At 37.5% G+C, this 24,974-nt stretch overlaps 3 protein-coding genes across 3 annotated transcripts in view; 2 read left to right on the plus strand and 1 right to left on the minus strand.

Moving 5' to 3' along the window:
* Window positions 1–4,380, plus strand: part of LOC122068684 (protein translocase subunit SECA2, chloroplastic) — a 42,388-nt gene extending 38,008 nt beyond the window's left edge. The window contains exons 23-31 of the mRNA XM_042632562.1: window positions 1,131–1,248; window positions 1,351–1,431; window positions 1,728–1,807; window positions 2,697–2,751; window positions 3,037–3,106; window positions 3,204–3,393; window positions 3,484–3,607; window positions 4,008–4,082; window positions 4,168–4,380. Coding sequence (XP_042488496.1) covers window positions 1,131–1,248; window positions 1,351–1,431; window positions 1,728–1,807; window positions 2,697–2,751; window positions 3,037–3,106; window positions 3,204–3,393; window positions 3,484–3,607; window positions 4,008–4,082; window positions 4,168–4,332 — 958 coding nt within the window. The 3' untranslated portion in view covers window positions 4,333–4,380. The remainder of the gene's footprint in view (window positions 1–1,130; window positions 1,249–1,350; window positions 1,432–1,727; window positions 1,808–2,696; window positions 2,752–3,036; window positions 3,107–3,203; window positions 3,394–3,483; window positions 3,608–4,007; window positions 4,083–4,167) is intronic.
* Window positions 4,381–13,088: 8,708 nt separating this feature from the next.
* LOC122068678 (20 kDa chaperonin, chloroplastic-like) lies at window positions 13,089–17,637 on the plus strand. The gene is made up of 6 exons (XM_042632557.1): window positions 13,089–13,258; window positions 13,492–13,671; window positions 16,501–16,680; window positions 16,769–16,924; window positions 17,084–17,161; window positions 17,275–17,637. Exons 2-6 carry the CDS (start codon window positions 13,498–13,500, stop codon window positions 17,446–17,448), a joined length of 762 nt encoding a protein of 253 aa, XP_042488491.1. The 5' UTR covers window positions 13,089–13,258; window positions 13,492–13,497; the 3' UTR covers window positions 17,449–17,637.
* A 5,137-nt stretch (window positions 17,638–22,774) lies between these two features.
* On the minus strand, window positions 22,775–24,966 carry LOC122068681 (psbP domain-containing protein 2, chloroplastic). The gene is made up of 3 exons (XM_042632560.1): window positions 24,511–24,966; window positions 24,274–24,429; window positions 22,775–23,574 (listed from the first exon to the last, which is right to left on the minus strand). Exons 1-3 carry the CDS (start codon window positions 24,826–24,828, stop codon window positions 23,314–23,316), a joined length of 735 nt encoding a protein of 244 aa, XP_042488494.1. The 5' UTR covers window positions 24,829–24,966; the 3' UTR covers window positions 22,775–23,313.
* Between the last annotated feature and the right edge of the window lie 8 nt (window positions 24,967–24,974).

The following is a 24,974-nucleotide window of genomic DNA, read 5'->3' on the forward strand; positions in this document are numbered from 1 at the left end:
GGGGGGGAGAGTGAGATCGGTTACTTGCTTGGCGCATTTTAAGCTCCTTTCTAATGGTTATTCTACAGTTAGACCTAGCCATTGAAGCCATTTTGAAAGACAAGTGCCGCTGAAGATATGTTTCCTCCTCGAGGAAAAGAAAGGATTTTTTTTTTTTTTGGGGTGTGTGTGTGTGTGTGTGTTCATTCTCCTTCAAAAAGTTAGGAAATACTACTTTGTGTCTGTTGGTTTTGGTTCTTCCAATTGTGCATGTGATCCAGTTATAATGATTGGTTGGAGAAGGACATGATACATTCTTCTTTTTTCAATATATAGGATATAGCATGCTACAACCTGACACATTCTATTCTGCATAAAGTGATCATTTTCAGTGGTCTCTTCAAATAAATTGTGGAAATGTTTTATGTTTTGGAGGGAAGAGACATAGGCAGGTGATGGTTTTTCAAAGTAACTGTAGAGATATTGCTTTGTTTGTGTGTTCACATCAGAGAGAAGTTAGGTGCTATGTTTTAACAAAGACTAAATGGCTTGAGTGGAAGGAATTGGGTATAGAGGATGCTAGTGATGAGTTTACTATATGGTTGAAACTTACTCTTCTAGTTGCTTTAGTGGCACTGGTGATTTCTGGGTTTGGGTTTTGTGACAGAGGGGCTTTGGCTGTTCCCCCCCCAACCACTCCACCCAAAAAAAAAAAAAAAAAAAAAATCCCTTTGGTGGGCCTATAACTTCTAGGTTTATCTCGTTGGATCTTATATTGCCTACTGGATTTTGGAGAATGTTTTTCTCTAATTTTCCTCCTTCGTTTTCTATTTTATTCTTGAGATTTGATACTCACAATGTGTTCCTGCAACTGGGCGGTTACGGATCCCTATAGCCGACCCCATTTAGTTGGGAAAAGGCTTGGTTGTTGTTGTTGTTGAATGTGTTCCTGCAATTCTTCAAGAATTGATAAATTTTCGTCATTGGTTGAAAGACCATTTTTGTTCTTGTTTGTTACATTGTGGGAAACAAAAGCCTATTTACGATATACGTTGACAAGTTTGAACAGCTTCAGTATTTGCTTGACGAATTTGAATGGTTTTTTTCATGGTTATTATTTGGAACCATTCTTAAGACTATGTTTGGAACAGCTTACAGGATGAGATGTTTCGGAAGTTCAATTTTGACACAGAATGGGCTGTAAAACTGATATCAAAGATTACAAATGATGAGGATATACCAATTGAAGGTGATGCCATTGTAAAGCAGGTATACTCTTCCAGCTCATCGCCATTTTAACTATTTCCATGCTTCTTCTCTTCTGTGAAAGACATCTAATTGTTTATGATTTGAATCATCTCAAACATGTAGCTTTTGGCGTTGCAAATAAATGCTGAGAAGTATTTCTTTGGTGTAAGGAAAAGTCTGGTTGAATTTGATGAAGTATTAGAGGTATGTAACTTGAAATGACATTTATTTTGCATTAGTACTTCCGGAATTCTTAATGTACTTTGTTATGGACTAGTTGTGTTGGAGCTCCTACATTGGATGTTAGGCATGAAATTTTTTTCAACGTTCAATCTTTTTCCAATTGGAACCACCCCAACTAAGTATGGCAGCGGTGGTTCAAGTGGTTGGGGGAGAAGTATGACTTACGGGATATTAAATCCAAGTATTTGAAGTTCAAGAAAATTACAGTTCATGACTATTTATTAGTATTTGAGACGATATGCTTGATTTTTTTTCAGGTGCAAAGAAAGCATGTCTATAATCTAAGGCAATTAATATTGACAGGTGATTCTGAAAGTTGTTCACAGCACATTTTCCAGTGAGTTCCCATTTCTTAGAATTCTCTTGCGCTTGCTATAGCCTGTTCATTTTTTCTATTTCTGCAAATAGTTTTTATCCCAAAAAGGAAATTGTTAACTGATGATTTATATCAAATCCTGTCTAATTTCTATTCATGTGCTAATATATATTGTTGTAGATATGACAAATTAAATATTGCTTATAGTGCTGACCAGTCTAAATGGTTACACCTTAACATCATATCTGGAATAATTACTCCATTATTTTGAACTCCATTTCTTTTCCTTCTTTCCCTTTTTTTTTTTAAGGGAAATTAATTTGTATCAGAACTACTGCAGAAAATAAATAGCATGAGTAGAGAAAGTAAATCCTGCTTTACTATGTTTAGGGCTGAAATAACGAAGGAAAAGTGGTAACCAAAGACGTGGGTTAGGGTTGATTAGAAAAAACGTATGGCTCTAAATAGAGTTGAATGGTGAAACAGAATCCATGTATGCAACCTGTTGGGATAAGTCTTAGTTGAGTTCAGTTGAGTTATTGAGTAGGCTGAATTAGATGTCAGATACTGATTTCTCCATGATTTTTTGGATTTGATTGTGAAACAACTAAAACAGGTAATTTTTTCTTGCTTTTGGGAATCAATAAACAGTATAATGGCAGGACAATCCCTAAAAGCTGTTCTAATATTGAGGATGCTGGATTGTTTTTCTTCTTTCTTTGGGCACGGGAATGGTGGGTGTGGGATAAGATACAAATGAGTTCCCATTTCAGGTTCATTATCATTTATATAATCATTTCTTGTTGTAAACCACTTATTCTTGCATTCTCTAGTCCCTGAGTGCCAAGATTTCAAAACTTACGAGTACTTTACATCTTCTTGAAATATGCTTATCAAAATTTTCTTCTAGGTACATGCAAGCAGTAGTAGATGAGATTGTGCTTGGAAATGTTGATCCACATAAGGTAATTGAATTTTCCCTTTTGAATAGAGTATGTTATTGTTATGGGGAAGGGGTTCATGCATGGGAGATCTCTCCCATCGATTCTTTCTAGAGAGGGCTGGGGAGTGTTTTGGGAATTTCGGATGGGTATTTATGCCCATCTGAGTTCATTTAATGCAGTGCACGGCCGCATACATAAACTATTGTCTATTATTATTATTATTATTGCTATTGTTATTGTTATTGTTAGGTGAATGTTGTAGATTGTTTTTCATGTTTTTTTCTCATATATTTATTATTTTCCCAGCATCCAAGTAGTTGGAGTTTGGGCAAGCTCTTGCATGAGTTTACTGAAACTGCGGGGGAAATATTGGCTGGTGAGCTGATCTTACACTTTATGTAGTTATGAGTAAGAAATTAGAAATAATGCAGTCCAGGATTTACATGCATCCTTATGAAACAGAACTTCTCTAGATTCATTTGCAGGTGTCACGGAGGAAGCTTTACGGGAATCACTTAAACAGAGGCATAAACAAAGCTCTCTAGATATTGATAACCTTGCCCTTCCTAACTTGCCAATGCCGCCAAATGTTTTTAGAGGAATCCGTAGAAAGAGCTCCTCCTTGAAACGTTGGCTTGCTATATGCACTGATGAGTCAGTTAAGTACGTACAATCTTAGCTTGTATTTTAGTTTCCACAAGTGTTTTCTTATCAAACAGCTTCAATGGTAATGTCATGCTACGCAAAGTGCAGGAATGGAAGGTACCAGCGGATCACTAATATTCTCCGCAAATACCTTGGGGATATTTTAATTGCTTCTTATTTGGATGTCATAGAAGAATCTGGTTATGATGATGCATATGTTAAGGAAATCGAGGTAACATCCTTTTGGTTTTTCTTGCTCTAGGATTTGAACTTTGGTCTGCATTTTCCAGTTTTTCCAGGGCCTTGAACCAAATGGAAGTTGTTACTAGTAGTGTAGACTGGACATATCAATCGGCTTATATATAGTTTATCATTATTTTGGCTGATACTATTTAAAAGGATTACCATGATCCCTCGTAGGATGAATCCTTCCTCATATGAAGTGATAGCATGTGTACTTTCTGTGTTTTGAAAAAGCTGTAAAGTTGTGAGGAAGTAATAATTGTTCATCCAATTTCCATTTATGGTTGCATTTATATCACGATCATAGTTCTGTTAGGATTTTTTGACTGATTGGGTTTGTGCTTGCCCTGTAAATTATTTCTTCCTTGCTGTTTTACCTTGGAATGTAGAGAGCAGTTATTCTGAAGACTCTCGATTGTTTCTGGAGGGACCATCTGGTAAACATGAACAGACTTAGTTCAGCGGTACAAAACCATGCCTCTTATCTGTCTGTGTGTATGTGTGCATCTGTAGCTTCATGACAGCAATTTTGTGCCAAATGATTGTCAGGTGAATGTGCGGAGTTTTGGGCATAGGAATCCACTTGAAGAATACAAGATTGATGGTTGCCGTTTTTTCATTTCAATGCTTGGTGCAACTCGAAGGTTGACTGTAGAGTCACTCCTGCGGTATTGGTCATCCCCAATGGAGTCTGACGAGCTATTTGTATCATAGGAAGTAGGAACATATCTTTTGCTGCAATGAAATCCCTTGTTTTTATTATTTTTTTGTTGGGCAAGAGAACCTGTCCATTTGCGTGGCCACTGCACTAGCGCGCAGGCCAATGGTAGGGTGCTCGGAGGCATCTGGGCCAGGAAGGGGCAGCGCAGACTTTTCGTGCCTGCCTGTGTCTAGGCATAGAGACATGCAACTCTCTCTCTCTCTCTCATATATATATATATATATATATACACAAGGATGTAAATTTGAAACCGAAATCGAATCGAATCGTTTACACTGAAACCACAACCATTTAGTAAATGGTTTTGTTTTGATTTCAAGTTTAAGACCACTTAGTTAAATGGGTCGGGTGGGTTTTAACAGTTTAACCTGTTGGTTTCAAACTGAATTGTTACCATGAAAATCGAATTGGTTAAACCGTCAAAATCAATCCGATTAACCCGTATAATGATTAAATATTTGATTGTTTTAACAAAACATAATGGTTTAATTTAGGGAAAATTAAGGATCATAGAGGTTGCCCAGTAGTTTATTCGATAATTTACTCCTATTATGTAGTTATGTAGTTAAATCTTTGCTTGTTCAATGCCTCATTTAATTTGATACAAAATTGAAGCGTTTATTAACAAAAGCAAATTTTAGTAAGCATGTAAATAAATTAGCAAATTGATAGCTAATCGTTTAAAAATTGTATGGAATAAACCGTGATCAAAACTGTTTAAAATCGTGAAATAGACACCGTTTGAAAACGTGGAATAAAAAATTGTTTATTAAAGGTTGTGGTTTCAAAAAGTGCAATTGTTTAGTAAATGGTGCAGTTTTGGTTTTAGTCAAATAAATGTGAACTAAATTAAATTGCACCATATACACCGAAATCAAATCGATTAACACCATTATATGTGTGTGTGTGTGGACCTAGTTTGCCTCTCACCGTCACTGTGGTGAGGTGGGATGGATAGGATATGACATCGGGAGGGTGTTTTGGGATCATACTAAACCTCCGAGGGGTTTGTGGATAGTAAGTTGGATGAACCATCCTCTACGGGTGGAGGAAAACTCTCCCATGGGAAATGTTCCACACACGAACACATGGCCTCCCCCTCGGCACTATAAGATCCGTAATGGGGCTTCCTCCTGTATGTGTGTGTAATTTGTAACATCTAATTTATATTTACCTTTCACCAAAATAACTTCTAAAAATAAAAAAGGTGTGAAGTTCTAAATACGCTTACAGAGGTTAGTAAAAGAGTTTGAAACCTCTTAGGTGCATTACATCTAAACCTTCTTTTGATGGCCTCTTGCTTATTCCCCAAAGTTTTCTAAGTTGGGTTAAATGAGGGTTTTCAATATTATTTGAAATCGACTTACCATCACTGTTGTCATTTGATTAGGTTTTATCCTCACTTAAAATTCCAGCATTGAAGAAGCATGAGGATACGCAACTGATCAATATAAACTCAGAAATTCAGAAATTGCAGCTATTAATTTTGCAAAAGATGGGATTTGATCCCAGACAGCTTTACCAGATTATGTTCTCCGTGAAAATACATGTTAAAGTATTCCCATAACGATTTATGGTAGAAACTATGGGAAAATTTTTTGTTGCTGCAACCCTATGGTAAGAAGCAAGGGAATGGAATCCTAAGGGCAGGTTTGAAAATATCCATCTAAGGTGAATTTTTTCACCCCTACCCTTGAGATTCTATTCCCGTGGCTGGTATAAGGGGTTACAGCTGGCAGCAACCAAGTTTTATTCGAAACTATGACCATGGCCTTATTTGACATGAATTGCATGGCATAATCCATGCATTATCTTCCCCACACCTACGGTTTTTTCGTGACTCCGCCATTGCATTTTTTGGGTGAAATTTTACTGGCAAATGATTTTTAAATGAAAATAATACCTTTTATAAATGTCTTATTTTTCAGTGTCATTTTATGTATTTAAAATCAAAACAAACAGATAAAATCTTATTTTACATTTTTTTTTTTTTTTTTTTTTCCTGCTTTCACATGGAAACCGATAGCGCCTCATGGGGGAAACTCAAGAAGGATAACAGAAAATAAATTGATGGACTGATTTCAAGAAGTTTGAGGTGGACATGTACGAGTGTGTCAACAGGGTAGATGGGGTTGGATAAGCGCCTCAACCTTGCCCTTGCCCCCTAAGTTTTGGGCAAGCGTCATCCTAACCTTGCAGGATTAGGTAAGGATTGGCATTTACCCTTATCCCATGGCCAAAAACTCTTTTACCCTGGCCATGTAAAGAGGTAAGGTGGGTAAACCCATGGCATTGAGGTGATAATGGCCAGACAGAGATGACCGTTGTGTTAAATTATATTCTTGTGAATGCTTTTTTTTCATCTCCACAATTGGGAAAAAAGAATAGCAATAAAATGAGGTCATAACTAAAGGTTGAAAATAAATCATATCCACAAAATTTGAGCTTCAATGAAGCTTGCACATATGGTATCAATCATAGAATATCTCAGTTCCAACCTTACCCACCCTGACCCTGACTTAGGGTCAGAAATTTCAGGATCGGGTCGGACCTCAGGGCCAAAATTTTTGGATCGATACTTATTCAGGATCAGGGTGGCCAAGGGCGTGTCCGGGCTTGCACCCCTAATCATCACGTCCTCCTTTAGATTGGGAAACACAATACTGTAATGCATTCTTCTTCATAGTCATTTGTCTCCATAGGATTTTTTTTTTGCTTCATTCTCTCAGATCGGCTTTGCTTGTTTTTCATTTTCAATTTCCAATTCCACCCATCCCATAAACTGAGACCAAATTCAACATTCTCATAATGTGGTATTCAACTTCAAGGTATCCCTTGTTCTCTTGAATTGTGTCATGGAACGCTTCATGCCGCATCAACTCTAATTAACCAACTTCTTTGATCACTTCCGCTCCACTTTGAGCAACATTGTTGAAAATCGGCCCTCAGTTCTCCGAGTCTTTCTGGTTGGTTTCTAAGTTCATTGACGTTTCTCTTGAAGTGAAAAGCATAAACCCAGATGATGCAGAAAAAGAGGAATCAAAAGCTTGCCCACTTCAGTAAATAGCTGAGGGTGATTCAGATAAAAATAGAGCTAAAAATCCTAAAATCTGAATCAACCTGCCGAAACTCCCGCAATGTGCAATACTAACAAACACCATACAATATAAGTTCCGTGATTTCTCTCATCAATAACAAATGATATGAGGTCTTTTTTTATTTTGAATATGCTTTAGAAGAAGGCTCCGGCTTAAATAAAAGGAAAGGGAAGAAGAACGCTTACCTGTACCGATCAAGGAGAAACAAGTAACTGATGGCCAAACAACCAACTGGGTTCCTTTTACGTTCCACGTGAACAAAGGGGACCCACCACGTGTAGCCGTTTTATATTTGAATTCGAAGTCCCTCTCAAGCTCCTTCAACAAAAATAAAAATAACAAATCCTAAAAATGTTTCACACTCTCTCTGAGGACTTGGATCCTCTGTGCTGTTATAGAGCTTCTGGCATGCATCTAATATTCAAAAACACCTTAGATTACGTGTGATCATCTTAAACTCTTTGTCTGTGTCTAAGTGTTTCTGATGGTTAAATACACACCAGACGCCTTGTTGCACCACAGAGGAATTCAATCTCTCCTAATTAGCAAAAATGTGTTCCCTTTTTTATTGTTTGAAATAGTTTTGTCATCTTTTTAAGATTTAAGACTTGTTGAACATTATTTCTACTTAACTGGTCATATCTCTCTTCTGAACTTGATCTGTTCGCCAACATCAACCTAACTCGAATGCCTATATTTCACATGATATCATCTTCATCTAAATTTCAATGGATGGCCTCTGAGATTAAGTTACTAACTAATGCATCTACTTTATAAATGTTTCTAAAGTAATGACACTTAACTCTAACTAAACATGCATCACTTCGAAAGTGTGTTGACTATATTGACAACAATGAATACATCATAGCTAAACCCCATTGCTCAACAAGACTATGAATATGTTTTTTTGTATGGTACTGTATGAAGTAGGGGTGCAAGTTTGGCCCTGACAGCCCAGACCCGCCCTTGGCCCTCCCTGATCCCGAACAAGTATTAACCCGAAAATTTTGGCCCTAATGGCTGGTCCGGCCCTGAAATTTCTAACTATGTCAGGGTCAGGGTGGGTAAGGGTTGATGTCTTTGGCCCGCCCAACCCGCGTTGAACCCGACCTTGATTTTTTTACCCTGACTTTTGGCCCTACCCGACCCTGATTTTTGCCCCTAATCTTGACCCTGGTTATGACCCTAGTTGTGACCCTGATTTTAACCTAATTTTACATATTATTTCATATTGAGTCATTAACACCTCAAAACTCTTAATATATCTTCTCACAATCTCACCGATCTCTCTTATATTTTTTTCCAATAAAAAGATCTCTTTGTTTAACATGACAAGGGTTTTAAGATCTTCGAATTGTTTGCCTTATTAAGATGATCTCTTTGTTTATTATGATAAATAATTGATTTTTTTATTATTATTTACTTTCTGAGGATGATGTCTTCTTTGTTTATCATAGTAGCTAGAGTTATTTGTAATATTTGNGTATCAATCATAGAATATCCCAGTTCCAACATCTAATTAATGGGATGGAAAAACTTGTAACAGTGTTTTTTAAGTTATGGGACAAGTCAAGTTCATAACCTCGTAAAACATTTGGGAATAATCAATTTGTAGTGTCGAAGGTCAAGTATTTCAAGCTTATTCATTTTCCCAAGAAACGACACATCTAAATATTCATTTGACCACATCGAATATCTGTGTTTTGGAGATTTAAAACTTTAAGCGACACATCTCATTGGAGAGAGTAGTGATTTCATTTTTCATCCAGTCACATCTCAAACAATATCGTGCATCAATATGCAACCTATTTCTTGCTTCTTTCTTGGTTTTAATATCTTCAAACATACCTTTTTATACACACATAGTTGTAAGTCAATTTTATATGCATCCAAAAATCATCACTAGGGGTGCAACAAGGCCGAGTTGGGCTAGGTTTCTTAAAACCTTTAATTGGGTCCAAACCCGCCTTGACCCTAACTCAGGCTGCAAAACTTCAACGCTGGCCCTATCCTTTAGGGTTCAACCCAACCCTTACCCGTCTTGATTGGCTCTGATTTTTCAGGGTTCAGCCGAGATACCCTAACTCTGATTGACTCTGACATTGGTTTGGGTATACCCTAACCTTGCAAAATATGAAATAACTTAAAAATAAAAAATATTCATAATAAAGAGAATATAAAAATATAAAGTTACAAATTACTTGTTATGATCATAACATCGTAAAACAAATATTCAAACAATACAAATAACTCCAACTATTATGGTAAACAAAGAGTAGATCATGCTAAGAAAACAAATAATCCAAAAAATTTTAATTATTTGTCATGACAAACGAAGAGATCATCTTAATAAGGCAAACAATCTATAAAATTAGGTTAAAATTAGGATCACAACCAGGGTCAACATCAGGGGCAAAAAATAGGGCCGGGTTTAGGGCTGGCTAGGTTGGCCGAAGATGTCAACCCTTACCCACCCTGACCCTAACTTAGGGTCAGAAATTTCAGGATCGGGCCGGACCTCAGGGCCAAAATTTTTGGATCAATACTTATTCAGGATCAAGGTAGGCCAAGGGCGTGTCCGGGCCGTCAAGGCCAAACTTGCACCCCTAATCATCAGCGTCCTCCTTTAAACAGTAGCCAGCTCTGATTGGGAAACACAATACTGTAATGCATTCTCCTTCATAGTCATTTGTGTCTCCATAGGATTTTTTTTTTGCTTCATTCTCTCAGATCGGCTTTGCTTGTTTTTCATTTTCAATTTCCAATTCCACCCATCCCAGAAACTGAGACCAAATTCAACATTCTCATAATGTGGAATTCAACTTCAAGGTATCCCTTGTTCTCTTGAATTGTGTCATGGAACGCTTCATGCCGCATCAACTCTAATTAACCAACTTCTTTGATCACTTCCGCTCCACTTTGAGCAACATTGTTGAAAATCGGCCCTCAGTTCTCCGAGTCTTTCTGGTTGGTTTCTAAGTTCATTGACGTTTCTCTTGAAGTGAAAAGCATAAACCCAGATGATGCAGAAAAAGAGGAATCAAAAGCTTGCCCACTTCAGTAAATAGCTGCGGGTGATTCAGATAAAAATAGAGCTAAAAATCCTAAAATCTGAATCAACCTGCTGAAACTCCCGCAATGAGCAATACTAACAAACACCATACAATATAAGTTCCGTGATTTCTCTCATCAATAACAAATGATATGAGGTCTTTTTTTATTTTGAATATGCTTTAGAAGAAGGCTCCGGCTTAAATAAAAGGAAAGGGAAGAAGAACGCTTACCTGTACGGATTAAGGAGAAACGAGTAACTGATGGCCAAACAACCAGTTGGGTTCCTTTTACGTTCCATGTGAGCAAAGGGGACCCACCACGTGCAGCCGTTTTATATTTGAATTCGAAGTCCCTCTCAACAAAAATAAAAATAAAAGATCATAAAAATGTTTCACACTCTCTCTCCGGACTTGGATCCTCTGTGATGTTATAGGGCTTCTGATCCTCTGTGATGTTATAGGGCTTCTGGCATGCATTTAATATTCAAAAACACCTTAGCCTATGTGTGATCATCTTAGACTCTGTGTCTATGTCTGTGTCTGTGTCTGTGTCTGAGTGTTTCTAATGGTTAAATATACATCAGACGCCTTGTTGCATCACAGAGGAATTCAATCACCCCTAATTAGCAAAAATGTGTTCCTTTTTTTACTGTTTGAAACAGTTTTGTAGTCTTTTTAAGATTTAAGACTTGTTGAACATTATTTCTACTTAACTGGTCATATCTCTCTCTTCTGAGCTTGATTCGTTCGCCAACATTAAGCTAACTCGAATGCCTATATTTCACATGATATCATCTTCATCTAAATTTCAATGGATGGCCTCTGAGATTAAGTTGCTAACTAATGCATCTACTTTAAAAATGTTTCTAAAGTAATGACACTTAACTCTAACTAAACATGCATCAGTTCGAAAATGTGTTGACTATATTGACAACAATGAATACATTATAGCTAAACCCCATTGCTCAACAAGACTATGAATATGTTTTTTTGTATGGTACTGTATGAAGTAGGGGTGCAAGTTTGGCCCTGACGGCCCAGACCCACCCTTGGCCCACCCTGATCCCGAACAAGTATCAACCCAAAAATTTTCGCCCTAAGGGCCGGGCCCGCCCTGAAATTTCTGATTCTGTGTCAGGGTCAGGGTGGGTAAGGGTTGATGTCTTTGGCCCGCCCAACCCGCCTTGAACCCGACCTTGATTTTTTTACCCCGACTTTTGGCCTTACCCGACCCTGATTTTTGCCCCTGATCTTGACCCTGGTTATGACCCTAGTTGTGACCCTGATTTTAACCTAATTTTACATATTATTTCATATTGAGTCATTAACACCTCAAAACTCTTAATATATCTTCTCACAATCTCACCGATCTCTCTTATATTTTTTTCCAATAAAAAGATCTCTTTGTTTAACATGACAAGGGTTTTAAGATCTTCGAATTGTTTGCCTTATTAAGATGATCTCTTTGTTTATTATGATAAATAATTGAATTTTTTATTATTATTTACTTTCTGAGGATGATGTCTTCTTTGTTTATCATAGTAGCTAGAGTTATTTGTAATATTTGAATGTTTACTTTAGGATGTTCTTTTCATAACAAGTAATTTGTAACTTTATTTTTTATCTCCTCTTTATTATGAATATTTTTTATTTTTAAGTTATTTCATATTTTGTAGGGTCAGGGTTAGGGTCAGGTCAGGGTATACCTGGCTCTTGATGGTAAACTAGGGTCAGGGTCAATCAGGACCATACCGACCCTTGATGGCAAACCAGGGTTAGGGTCAATCAGGGTCAGGGTCATCCCAGCCCAACCCTGAAAAATCAAGGCTAATTAGGGCGGGTAAGGGTTGGGGCTAAACCCTGAAGGGTAGGGCTTGGGTTGAAGTTTTGTGGCCCTGAGTCAGGGTTAGGGTGGGTCTGGGTCCAGTTAAGGGAATTAAGGGTTGGGCTAGGGTTTTAAAAAGCCCAGCACAACCCGGCCCTATTGCACCCCTAGTATGAAGTTAGAATTGGTGTCACAATGATATTTGATAATGTCTTAGAACATAAAATGAACCGTAGAATATATATGCATTAAAGTTTGATGTTATAGATGTTTTCAAATTCAGATGCATGTATTTATATAATAATTTCTTGAACTCGGATCCTCTATTGCGTGATAGGGCTTCTGGCGTGCATTCAATGCCAGAAAATGACATGGGCTGCATGCGACTACCCTGGGCTCCATGCCTAAGGGTTTTTTTACTATTGGATGCACGTCAGACGCCCTTTTACACCATAGAGGAATTCAATCTTAATTTATACAAGTATAGTACCACTTTTTGGGTCCTGTTTGTACAATTTTTTTCATTCTTTCTATTTTTTTTTTACCACCTTTTTTCCATACCATTTGAAAATTTTTATCATTTAAAACGTGTACCGTAACTTTGATCCACCCATCAAACGAACATGGCCTAATGGTTCGATTCCTCTGTGTTTTCAGTTTTCAATTCGTTGCTAATCGAGCCAGAGTTGGACAGGTCATAGTCGCTGGTTCAACTCAGGCTGGATCAGATCGGCCACACTTCTAAATTTCCGAGTGTCAAGAAATCGCGAACGATCGATCCGGTTCTAGAAGCATCTGTTATCTTCTTCGATAAAACCCATTCAGCCCTTGACAACTTCCTAGGGTTTTATCTACATTTGCGTACTTCTTAGCTTACAGCAGCAAGCTAAGACTAAGGGCAAAGAGCCAATTTAGTTAATTGAATCTCCAATCTCAGGTTTAGGTTTGTATTCATCTGAATTTTCTCTATATATTACTGTTAATCTGGAAAAAGGAACTCAGTTTATCTTTGCTTCATTTCTAAATTTCTCAATTTTTCTTCTGAAGTGACAATGTGGGATTTGTGGTTTCTGTATCAATTTCTGTTTTTGTATTGGTTTTTCCGGTTTGAAAGGGATGCTTCTTTAGAGTTTCCATTTCTTTTCGACTCTATTTGACACATTTGATGACTCTCAGGAATCCATGGCGGCCCTACAGTTGACTGGCTCTTCTATTTCAACTCGAGGGTTGCCTTCTTTTCAGGGGCTTCGTCAATCAAGTGTTTCCGTTTCTGTAGTCGCCCCTCCTCGTGTCGGTTTCAACCCGAGGGGGTTACGAGGACTCGTTGTGAGAGCTGCAACTACCGTTGCACCGAAGGTATTTTTCTTCTGTTTTCCATTTCTTACTTTTATAATGGTTGTAATATTTGTTTTCATGATGATGAACACTTGCTATAAGTGATGAACCCTCTTGGGTTTGTTTACGAAGCTCCTGGAGTAGATATTAATCATTTACTTGTGTTTGTTTGGAATTCTTGATGTTATATAACCGTTTAGGAAATGAAGACGACCTTTTGTTCAAAAAAATAATATTAGCTTGATGTTGTGATCAGTCATTTCATGTGCATTCTACGTTAATGAAACCATCTCCCTCGCTGGGTAGGAAAATTTGATGGAAAGATGGGGTGGTTGTTTCCAATGAAATGGAGGTTCTTGTAAAATCTGTGCCTATGTGTGGCTTAACAATTCATTTGTTGGTGAGAGTATGTATGATCCTCTCCGTTCTGGTGACTTGTTGCTGTGTATTTCGGAGATGATTCGTATAAACTGAAAGTGATGTCATAGGAAAGTCTTAAACAAGACTAGTTTTGTTTGGTGGGGTTTTTGATACTTAAATTTATGTCCCAGTTTACTTCTTGTAGTGTCTTTCTTCAATTTGAGTCAAACTTATCTTGAACATGATATATCTAGCTAGAGCATCAAAAGGGCTTTGAGCTATACAACAATTTAGCTTTTCATACTGTGATATCAACAGAACTAAGCACTGTTGAGATATTCTTAGTTTAGTATCATGTGTCTTGAATTGAATGCTGCTTGAGGCTAGAAGAGTGAATTCACATTATCCATGAAAACTTTTGACTCTATGAAAGCTGAAACAAAGTTTAATGTGCTTCAGTTTTTTTTAACCCAGCACAAACTGTTTAATAGATGGGTTAATCTCATTTTTAAATTATTTTTCATACTTCATTCGTGGTGACCTAGGTTAATACTAGGTTGAGTTTATGATGTTCATAGCAAGTTTGACAGTAAACAACCACAGTCCTCTGCGAGCCATAACATTCTCTAATGAATGATCACAAAATCAACTTAGATTTTTCTATAAGAAAATGCCCGGAATAATTATTTATTAGTTTGACGATAAAAGATTGTTGGCTAACCCCGAAATGTAAGATAAAGTTCAAATGCAGCCCTAATTCTATATTACACTATCTCAATGAACATCACTATATTGGAAAGGGACACACCCATGGTTAAGAGTCCCAGCCATGGGTAGCCCACCAGAAGCATGCAATGAGTGGTGAAGCAGTTTCCTTGGGCTAGTGTATGCATGTGTCCCATATGAGACGGGCTACAATTGTTGAATACCCCCACTCAACCACCTACAAAATTGTGTTTAAATTTACTTTCCTTGCACTTGACATACTTGAAGACAAGTGGTTAGAGAGTACCACAATTATCGAGGGAAAATTCATCAATTGGGTCCATATTAGAGAGAATTGTGTAATGATATAAAGTGAAGACATTATACATATGAGTTATGATTCTTCAAGAGTATTGAGCTTTCTCACCCACTGGATGGTGATAAAAGAGATCAAAGGTTTACCAATAGATAACAAAAACCCATAACTTGAAAATCCTGTTCTCCTTTTAGAAGATTTATTTCTATTGAAGTTGGTAAAAATGCTAGTCTGTATTTAGAAATGGATATGTTGCAGTAGATCAAAGATTCACAGAGGAATTCATAGGCCCTGGTCAAAGACAACTGTGTCGAATCTTCAATAATAGTAAGAGGATGATGTATTGTCCTATTTTAAAATATGCATTGGCTGCTAGATCAATGTGAAAAACTACATTGTAAAGGGCTGTGTGTCTTTAAGTAGCTTTCAATTTGTCTCACCTTTTGGTTGGATGATTTGGTATGCTTTGAATGGAGTAGGAGCACAGGGTATGTTAGTCCTCTTGACAACAGCCAAAAGTTGGCCTTGAAAATCGTCTATTCTTGAATTTAGCCTAGGGAATCATTATACTTTCGGTACATGCAACTCAAAATGGGTAAGCAACAAACAACTTCATGGAGTCCTAATCACCAAACTGTTAATGACCAGAAAACCACGACATAACAACAATTGCAGGACACCAATTGTACCAGATTTGAGAGAGTAGAACTCAAAATTAGAAGGTAGGAGTCCAAATTAGCAACTTCAGCCTATGGCCATATACATCCTTTTGGTTTAGGCTGAAACTAATATATAAGGAAGCCTAGGGCTGTGGAAGAAACATACCCAAAGTGAACTCAGGTTACTGGTTGGTTGTTAAGGAATCCACCTTTGAATGTTGCTGCCCCAAAAGTCCTGGAACAGAGGTGCTGCGGGTAAAAATTTGTCTCCAATTTTCAGGCCATTAAAGGATGATGTAGCAAATACAGAATTGTATCGGCACTTCGATAACCTTCTTCAGATGGTCTTGATGCTCTCCAGTTAGTCACAGCAACAGTGAAGCAAAATAGACACAAGGAGGAGGTCTACATGAACAGTAATTGCATTAACCGTAATCGTGTGAAGGATACCACCAAACCAGGGCCTAAGCAAGTTAGCATTAGGCGTGGTCAGAACCAGAACCAGAACCAGATCCAGAACCTTGGAAGTAACTGAACCCAGGTTTTAACTTTGGTACTTTTCTTCTTCATGCTTCGATCTACATCATTTTATTCACTCCTATCTCTTTTATGGTATAATACACAGTAAGAGAGTAAGAATAGGGTAGCATGTGAGAGAAAAAGTAGCATTGAAAGGAGGCTTATATGATGTTATGAGGTTAGATGTGTTTATGTCAAACAACCCATCTTTCTGTGATCTTTTGAGGATTACTGTCTAGATGTGTGCATTCCTTCTTCTGCCCCATCCTCATTTGATTTTTGGTCCTGCAGTACACTTCCATCAAGCCTTTGGGTGATAGAGTGCTTGTGAAGATCAAGACAGTAGAGGAGAAAACAGTTGGTGGTATATTGCTTCCTTCAACAGCTCAGACAAAACCTCAAGGAGGTGAAGTTGTAGCTGTTGGAGAGGGTAAGACAATTGGTAAAACCAAGGTGGACATCAGTGTGAAGGTGATTTTCAGGTTCAATGGTCCTTCGTCTCAATTGCTTCGTTGTTGAACAAGTTTCACAGGGTGCGATTTTTTTCTTTGTTTGTCAGACTGGTGCCCAGATAGTGTACTCCAAGTATGCAGGGACAGAATTGGAGTTCAATGGATCAAATCATCTGCTCTTGAAGGAGGATGACATTGTGGGTATCCTTGAAACAGAAGACATCAAAGATATGAAGCCTCTGAATGACCGTGTTCTAATCGAGGTATACCCCACACCAACCCACCACCCCCACCCAAAAAAAAAAAAAAAAAAAACTTTATCCTTTGTCCATGTGTGAGGCATTACCTAGATTCTCTGATATATTGTATATCATTTGAATCCAGTTTCAAAAATGTGTACCTTATACAGTATTTTGTCACAGGTTGCTGTGGCTGAGGAGAAAACTGCTGGAGGATTGTTGCTCACAGAGGCTGCCAAGGAGAAACCTTCCATTGGCACGGTAACATGAGATTCCTTGAAACTGTTGAACAAAACAAAACCTGAATTGCTCACAGGATTGATTTACAATGATTTAATGTGGTGGCATATCCATTGGTTGTCATTTGGGAACAGGTGGTTGCAGTTGGACCTGGTCCCCTGGATGAGGGAGGCAATCCACAGCCACTGACGGTGACGCCTGGAAACACAGTGTTGTACTCCAAATATGCAGGGAATGACTTCAAGAGCAGTGATGGTTCAGACTACATTGCTCTGAGGGCATCCGATGTGATGGCTGTACTTTCATAGAATTTGATTGTAATGTGGCATTGCTTCGAACTTGGATTTTGCAGCAGAGTAGTTATTGGCAGGTGGCGTTCAAACGCGGAAAGTGTAATTACACTTCTGCCTTTGCGAGAAGTATATCTCTCAGGCTGGTCTAGTCTCCTTTTGTAAGAACTGTAGTTTTAATTTATAAATAGGGGACTCTTTTGATCACTTGGTTTCTCATTTTCAAACGCAGTTTCCTTTGATTCTAAACCATTGCCATGGTGTTGAAATGGTAAATAATTTCAGATTATGGAATGCCACCAGTGTCCACTATATCAGAAATTTTGGCTTGGGGGGCAACATTGGTGGAAGCTTGGAAGTGTTCACTTGGTGATTGAGACTGAATTCAGTTCCCCCTTGTGAAGCATTTGATCGGGAAGATCGTGGTACTGGAGATTATTATAAACATACATTGATTTCGGGAAAATGTTAACCTACATTGTTCAATCATTTTTACTATAGAAGACATTCTGACCATTGGATAGAATAGATAGGGAAGACGTTAGATTAGCCACGTGTTTTAAATTTCAGTTTAATTGAATCAAATACTTTTGGCATGTATTTTTTGTATGCCAATGCATGTATAGTAGTACTCTAAACATTATTAAAACATACGAATGGGAGTTTGAACAAGGGGAAGGAGTTTTTGACCCGCAACAGATAGAGGAGGTTTTATTGAATTACATAGACTGGGCTCCTGTGGTGCCTTTGTAGTTAGGTCATTTTGGGGCAAGCGAATCATTTATCAATAAATTATTTAAATTAAGCAAAAGTAAAATATTTAATGAGAGTTGTCTTGAATTTTCAGACATCATCATCTTCCATTGTTACTTAGGAAAGTCACATGGTCAGAGGAAAGGAGGATCATTGGCCTCTCTACACAGCTGTGTCACCATTGGTGGGTATGCATGTAAAGCACATGTATCTCTTGTCTGGTCTTGGTGAAATTTTCATATTTGGTTCTTGTGCATCAGCATGGAACAATTAGAGTACATAGGAACATAAACATGAATACGATTTCTTTTATTTTAGAAGTGGGATAGTAATTTTACACACCCTTATATCTAGCTGCAGTGATAGCACGATTAGACAATTTCTCTCAAACTATTTACACGTTTTAGACTCTCACTGGATTTGTCTTGTTTAAAAAAAAACCAACATTTTTATGAGGTGGTTGTTAATGCATTTAAAAGTCTTTCCCAATGGTAACTTTATTAATTGTGCAGGAAATAATTACAATTTGTGAATAGATAAAGAAAAGAAAAAAAAAAAAAAAAAAAATTGATTGTAACCAAAGTAAGTAAAAAAGAGGTCGCATTCTTACCCCCTTTTTTTTTTCCTATCAATTTAGTCATAGTTGGAAAATCAGGATTTCTAACTCGATTGCCAAAAAAAAAAAAAAAAAAAAAACTGGTGACTTGGCTACTTAGGGTGAGTCGTATTTTTTTAAAATTTAAATACAATATGTATAAATTAATAAATAAATATAGACAAAAAAATATAGTAGGGAATCACATATCATTGTATTTTGATCTTATACAAGTGAAATAATATAACGTTCAATGGTATTTTAAAAAACGATCAGACTCAGTGTTTATAATGATTCAACAAACTAATTCTATCATTTTTTTTTACCATGGCTGAGATCACATGATAAAAAAATTTGATGAAATAATGATAAGTCACTTTTAAATTATTATTATTATTATTATTATTTTTTAACATTTATCTTAAAAAACTTTTGAGAATAAATTAAATGACAATCAAAACAAGGTGCACCTTTGCAATTCACCACTTTGATTGCAACAAGATGCATTTGTTAATAAATATTGAATGATTACATAGAGTTGCGGCCAATAAATCACAACTTCATATCATGGTTTTTAACATCATCAACGACCTCCCTCTGTTGCACTCTCTTCTCTACCAACAACAGCTATGACTGCCATTCTCTTGCATGAACTCATTGCTTCTACCTCTTAATGTGTTTCTCTAAATGCATCACTGGTCCCTCGATTGGTGATTCACCTTGATACCTATTGACACAGGAGTTAAACACCCCATCACTGAGTACAATTGATGGTCTTGCATCACAAACCATTATGGCACTAAGATTTTGCCTAATTCATATATGGTAATAGTACTATGTATATTGAATTCTATAAGTAACTCTAGACCAGATTGAAACTGATGATTACATGATTGGTCCTCAAAGCTATAATCAGAACCAGTTAATAATCAGTAAATGGTCGGTTACAATCTTTTATTGGTTTTAGCTAATTGATTTTTATATTAATCATTTCTTAATTGGTTTTTAAGCGGTTGGGTTTCGGGCAGTTCAATTGATCGAATCCTAATCGATCAGTCATCAAATTGATACAAGACCGATTAAGGCAAATATTGCTTCTTCAATGGTTCAATTTCAGTTTTACTTGGTCGGACCTGGGTTTAACAATCCTAAGCTTTAGAAGAAAAATAGAGGGGATGTTTTGGGGGATAATGCAAACTGTTGACAAAGATGCCAAGTAGCAGGAGACAGAATCCATTCGGTTGGTCGCAGTGTTGAACTTGAGAATACAAGTTAAATGTGGCAAAGCTTGATTTATTTCATCTTTACATGAATTGATTCTTTTTCTACTGTGGAAGGATCAAATTACTGAAATATTTGTCAGGATGGCAAATGAAATATCTATTCATTAATGAATTTCTGATATAAATGTAGAGGGACTAATCTGGGGAGAAAGACATTCAAAAATGCATGATGAAGTTGGCCATAGTGATCTAAGAGTCCCATGTGGAAGGGCTCTTGCTCAACAGATCAAAGGTACACGGGATAACAAGCTGATGACTCCCAAGAGCTCTTATCGATGAAGTCATTTGGCACCCCGATGTCGACTCATCACATTCCTAGGATTGAAGAAGGTCCCAACTTTCTGATAGAACGAAAACATAGTCAAATTATGCACTAACTTGATGAAATGCATATACAAGGAACCATGACATTTATGGATTGTCATGGAAGAAGTTGGAAATTCTAATTCGCAAGGCTCCGATAGGAAATTGGTAACGAGGAGGACTAGCGGATTCAATGACACACCAGGGAAAAGGCCAACAAAAAACAATAATACACCATTGGGTTCCACAAGCAAGCTATAATTCTGGGGATTTCCATTGAGAAGCATCAAACCCTAATGAAAGATCCCAAGGGTTTACATGAGTACATCCGGAGGGAGTTCAAGTTATTCAGGGGAAAAAAAAAACACCAGCCCCTGTCAGTTCATAAATGGAAAGAATAGATCTTCACAGAAGAGGAAATCGTTTCATCCGTTCCTACCATTGACTCATATGATTAGGACCCCCGTACTCTATAGGGTTGAGATAGTTGGATACCATGAGGCGGGCCCTGGAAAAGTTTTAGCATAAGCCGAAGGGATTCGCAGATCCTCCAGACATAGAACACGTAGAGCTTTGAACCCAAATACATTACCCACAGGGCCACAATGGTAGTAAACATGTTAGTAACAGAACTACCCAGCACCATCTCAAATTGTCAATTCCAATCCAGAGATGTCTTTAGAGTACAAATGCTGTAATAAACATTCATGTGCATACCTGGTTAAAATAGTTTCACATAAAAGGCAGGAAGTTCATAGGACAAATTACTCCAAGTAAAACAAACTATGATGATAAGCAAGAGATAAGACAGCAACCACTAAGAAAGGACCGGAACAAACAATCAAATGCACAACCTTAATGTTCTAAAAGCAGAAGTCATATCAATCCAATGAAAGAAAAAGGGAATCACATGTTCTCACCTATCCAAAGAAAATCCTTTTTTTGGGAGCACCTATCCAAAGAAAATCACATATTCTCAATTCTGAAATAAAGGACTTTATTTATGCATGCTAATGGTGAATTATTTTCTTGTTTTATCCTAACACCCCCCCCCCTCTCTTCTTCTCAATCTCCTTCCAAGTATATGTCTTTTGCAGACTGGAAAGAAGAATTTAAACCTAAACTCATATATTGTTGATGACTGTTTGATATGGTTGCATAGTGTTCATACATATGATGGTGAACTGCACTCTGAGATTTTCACTGGCATCATTCTTATGTTTACTTATATGAAATAGAACTTCATTGTCAAAATAAAAAAGATCTCCTGAAGTAGTTCTATTTTCTTCGGTCATTTATTTACTTTATTGCAATTGATTGATCGTTGTTAAAAGAGAATTGTGTTTGCCTATTTTTATGATTGAAACTCCATATATGGTGCTCAGTTGGATGATCAAGCTTAACATATAAGGCAGAAAAGGGTTACGGTAACCCTGAGGAGAATCAAATGATTGGGTGGGAGAGGATTGATGAAAAAGAAAAGCAATTTCAGAAACAAAATCCAAACATCATTTTCACCTTTTAATGACTGGTTTTTCTTGTCAAAATGACCCTTTGCAGAAACATAGGCTTGTTTCAGCACAAAAAACCACCCTAAAGAACAATTCAAGAAGAAGAATAAAAGGAGAAGACCGCTAATTTTTCAGAGGGAGTGCCCTACTGTCACAGTTTAGTATGAAGAAGGAGAACGTTTTCCAGACCACTTGAAGAGGGGCTGTAGTGGATATCAAAGACTGGAGAATAATTATCATTATTAGGTTTCTATTTTTAACTTGAATAACAACAATAGAAGGTACTTGGAACTAAATATAGCTAACAGGTTGAGATAAACAACTAGCCATTTAAGTCTTCCTAATTGTAGCAGTTCTCAAGATAAAATCAATCTGGGGTTTCTACTGACTAAATACAGGGGACGGTTTCCTCTCACGAATCTATTTTGATAAAAAAATGTTTAATATTTTACACATCAATCATTATTCCCCAGGGCTGTTTCTCAATTTCCATGATCTGAATTTTGAGGTGGCATTGACTAGAGACTTTCCATTCCATTTCAGAACACCTGCATATACATATCCATGAACAGAGTACATTTTATCACGAGCAGTCTCCTCATTCTTCAAATGCATCATTTAGTCTTAATGTGACTTCAGGGTTCTTCAGAATAAGTAATTCATCTCAATAAATCAAGCTTAAATCTTAATTAAGGGTTCCATTTTTGTAGGCAATTGGAACTAGAGTGGATTACTTTTCAATTTCTGTCAATTCATTCAGAGATTGTGGCTTGAAAAGGGTCTGATTTGAAGGATGAAGGAATTCCATTTTTCAAAAAAAGAAACAAAAATAAAAAATTGATATGGATATCCACGACTTGGGTTGGCTTTTACTTAAAAGAGGTAACCCAATTACAACAGAAGGAAAAATGAGCCCAACCATGTATAACTATGATTCGTAAACAAAGTACAAATTAACAGTAAAGGCAACGTGGCATGTGAATTAACAGTTGGATCAGAAGATTTTAAAGCCAAAGAAATGCACCTGTATTATGAGATTTTTTCCCAGAAAATGGGGGTCATTAGTTGAAAGGCAGCTGTTGTACCAAATGAAATGAGGAGATAGATTTGCCACAATGGTGGTCGGACTAACTCATGAGCTAAACCATCTTAAATGGTCTTGCAGGTTCCTAAAACATGAATCCTTTGACAGAGTGAGCTTGAGACGGAAGAGGGAGAACCAGAAGAATTTTAAAGCTTATTTTCTCAAATCCCTTCAGTGCAGAAAAATGAATTCAAAGATTAACGCTGTCGGAACACATCATTTAAAAATTGACCTGGAAGCTGAGGATGGTTTAACGCAGATGAAAGTCATGCAGAACTATCACTGGCTTTAGAAACTTGAGCATGTCTAGCAATATGAGATGGTTGGCTATTAAAGAATGAGTTGCACTATTAGTTAAGCCAAAGATGCTGTATCAAAGGAATGAAGAACTTTTTCCAGTGTCATTCTAGTTGGGGTATCAATTGGATTCTCTGGTTGGTCAGAGTAAGAAATATTGATAAGATAAAGCTTCTTAGAAGCTACAAATGCAGCAGAAAAGATCCTTTTCATCCCTCCCCTGGTGCTGTCTACTTTGTACTCAAACTCGTACACTTGCAGACCTCCATGACCTGCTCTCTCAGAAACTCCAATCACCTCAGCATCCTTTGTACTTTCCTGTGGAACAATGGCATGGATAAATTAAAACTTGTAACTACTTGACCAACATGAATAGTTTCCAAATCCTAGTATACTCCTCAACCAACTTAACCAGAGAAGCACAGAGATCAACAACTACAGATGAAGGTAAATATGGCTCAATTCGTTCTGAAGACAAATCCATGCTCAAGCATTAAAAAAGACACCAGGAGCTTCACTAGTATTCGTTTTCACAAGGTATGACAGAGGATTTATCAGGGTCAGGGTGGAGGGGCATAAAGCACTTGATTATGACAAAGACATCAGATAGTAGCCTATTGTAGGAAATTCCCTCTGAATAAAAGAATTTTCACATTTAATTCTTAAAAAAAATAAAATATAAAAAATAAAAAAGAAAAAAGAAAGAAAGAAAGAATAGTAAAGCACAACAGAGAGACTAAACAACCAGGGGAAGGTTTCTAGTCTCCCTCAGGGACCTATGTCTCATCATCTCTAAATTTGTCATTCATTTGGTTCACAGTCCAACCAGTACTGGCAAAATAAATATTATTTCCCAATGGCAAATACCTTCTATCAATTTGGTTCTATAAGTTGACCGAGAATTTTAATATCGGGTCGCCCTCAAAATCCTTACTGCGCACTACACTACAATCATATTGAACTTGCAGCAATGATTATTGAACCCATCATTTAGCAGAAACTAAAACCAACAGTTACCTTGCGTTTTTCAGCTTGGATGAGCTTTTCAGCTACAAACTGGGGGCCCCCAAATTCTCCAAGGGTAGTTAGACGAACAGGGCTAACCACAACCCCAACATTGTTGCTTCCCTTGTTCACCTCTTCGAACAGAACCGTCGCTCCTGCCTTGTCAACCTGCACACCCACACAGTACTTTAGAAAATAGAAATCATAAAAGAATAGCCACAGAGAGAGAGAGAGAGATGATTAGACCACCTTAACCCATGAAGAAGGTCTGAGAAGAGTGAAACCCTCCTTGGAATCCGTATACCTTTCCAACTGTTGATCTTCAGCCATTGCCACATCTAACAGCACTGAAACACTGGCAATTGGGAAACCCAGAAGCATGAAGAGTCCAAGCTCTCTCTTGCTCACACACAGTACGAGTCTCTCGCTCCGCTTGCAAGTCTTCTGAGGAGCTTCGGCCATGGCTGTTGAAAGAAGGGCTTGAGGAACCCATAAGGGTCTCCGAGTTGCAGGAGCAAAGCAAGCCCTGAAAGCTGATTCCGTGGATAACAACCCCATTATCGTCATCCCCCCCTCTCTCTTTCCCCTTAACTTCCCTATCCCTCCAATTTTGTCGGTTTAAACTTCACATGATAGCATCCAACGGTGCGATCTGTCTCTAAGTGGGGTCCAGTGGTCCTACGTTTAGGAACTGGTAGACCGTTGTGGGGATC

This window comes from Macadamia integrifolia, unplaced genomic scaffold, assembly GCF_013358625.1.
Source record: "Macadamia integrifolia cultivar HAES 741 unplaced genomic scaffold, SCU_Mint_v3 scaffold451, whole genome shotgun sequence".
NCBI lineage: Eukaryota > Viridiplantae > Streptophyta > Magnoliopsida > Proteales > Proteaceae > Macadamia > Macadamia integrifolia.

Bases quoted from the DNA above. Each gene is read 5' to 3' on its own strand.
- LOC122068681 (XM_042632560.1), bottom strand. From the start codon at position 24,828: ATGACGATAATGGGGTTGTTATCCACGGAATCAGCTTTCAGGGCTTGC. The intron at 24,430-24,510 runs GTGGTCTAATCA...GTGGGTGTGCAG, and splicing joins GACCTTCTTCATGGGTTAAG to GTTGACAAGGCAGGAGCGAC. The intron at 23,575-24,273 runs GTAACTGTTGGT...ATTGTTCCACAG, and splicing joins TCCAAGCTGAAAAACGCAAG to GAAAGTACAAAGGATGCTGA.
- LOC122068678 (XM_042632557.1), top strand. From the start codon at position 13,498: ATGGCGGCCCTACAGTTGACTGGCTCTTCTATTTCAACTCGAGGGTTG. The intron at 16,925-17,083 runs GTATACCCCACA...ATTTTGTCACAG, and splicing joins ATGACCGTGTTCTAATCGAG to GTTGCTGTGGCTGAGGAGAA. The intron at 17,162-17,274 runs GTAACATGAGAT...ATTTGGGAACAG, and splicing joins AGAAACCTTCCATTGGCACG to GTGGTTGCAGTTGGACCTGG.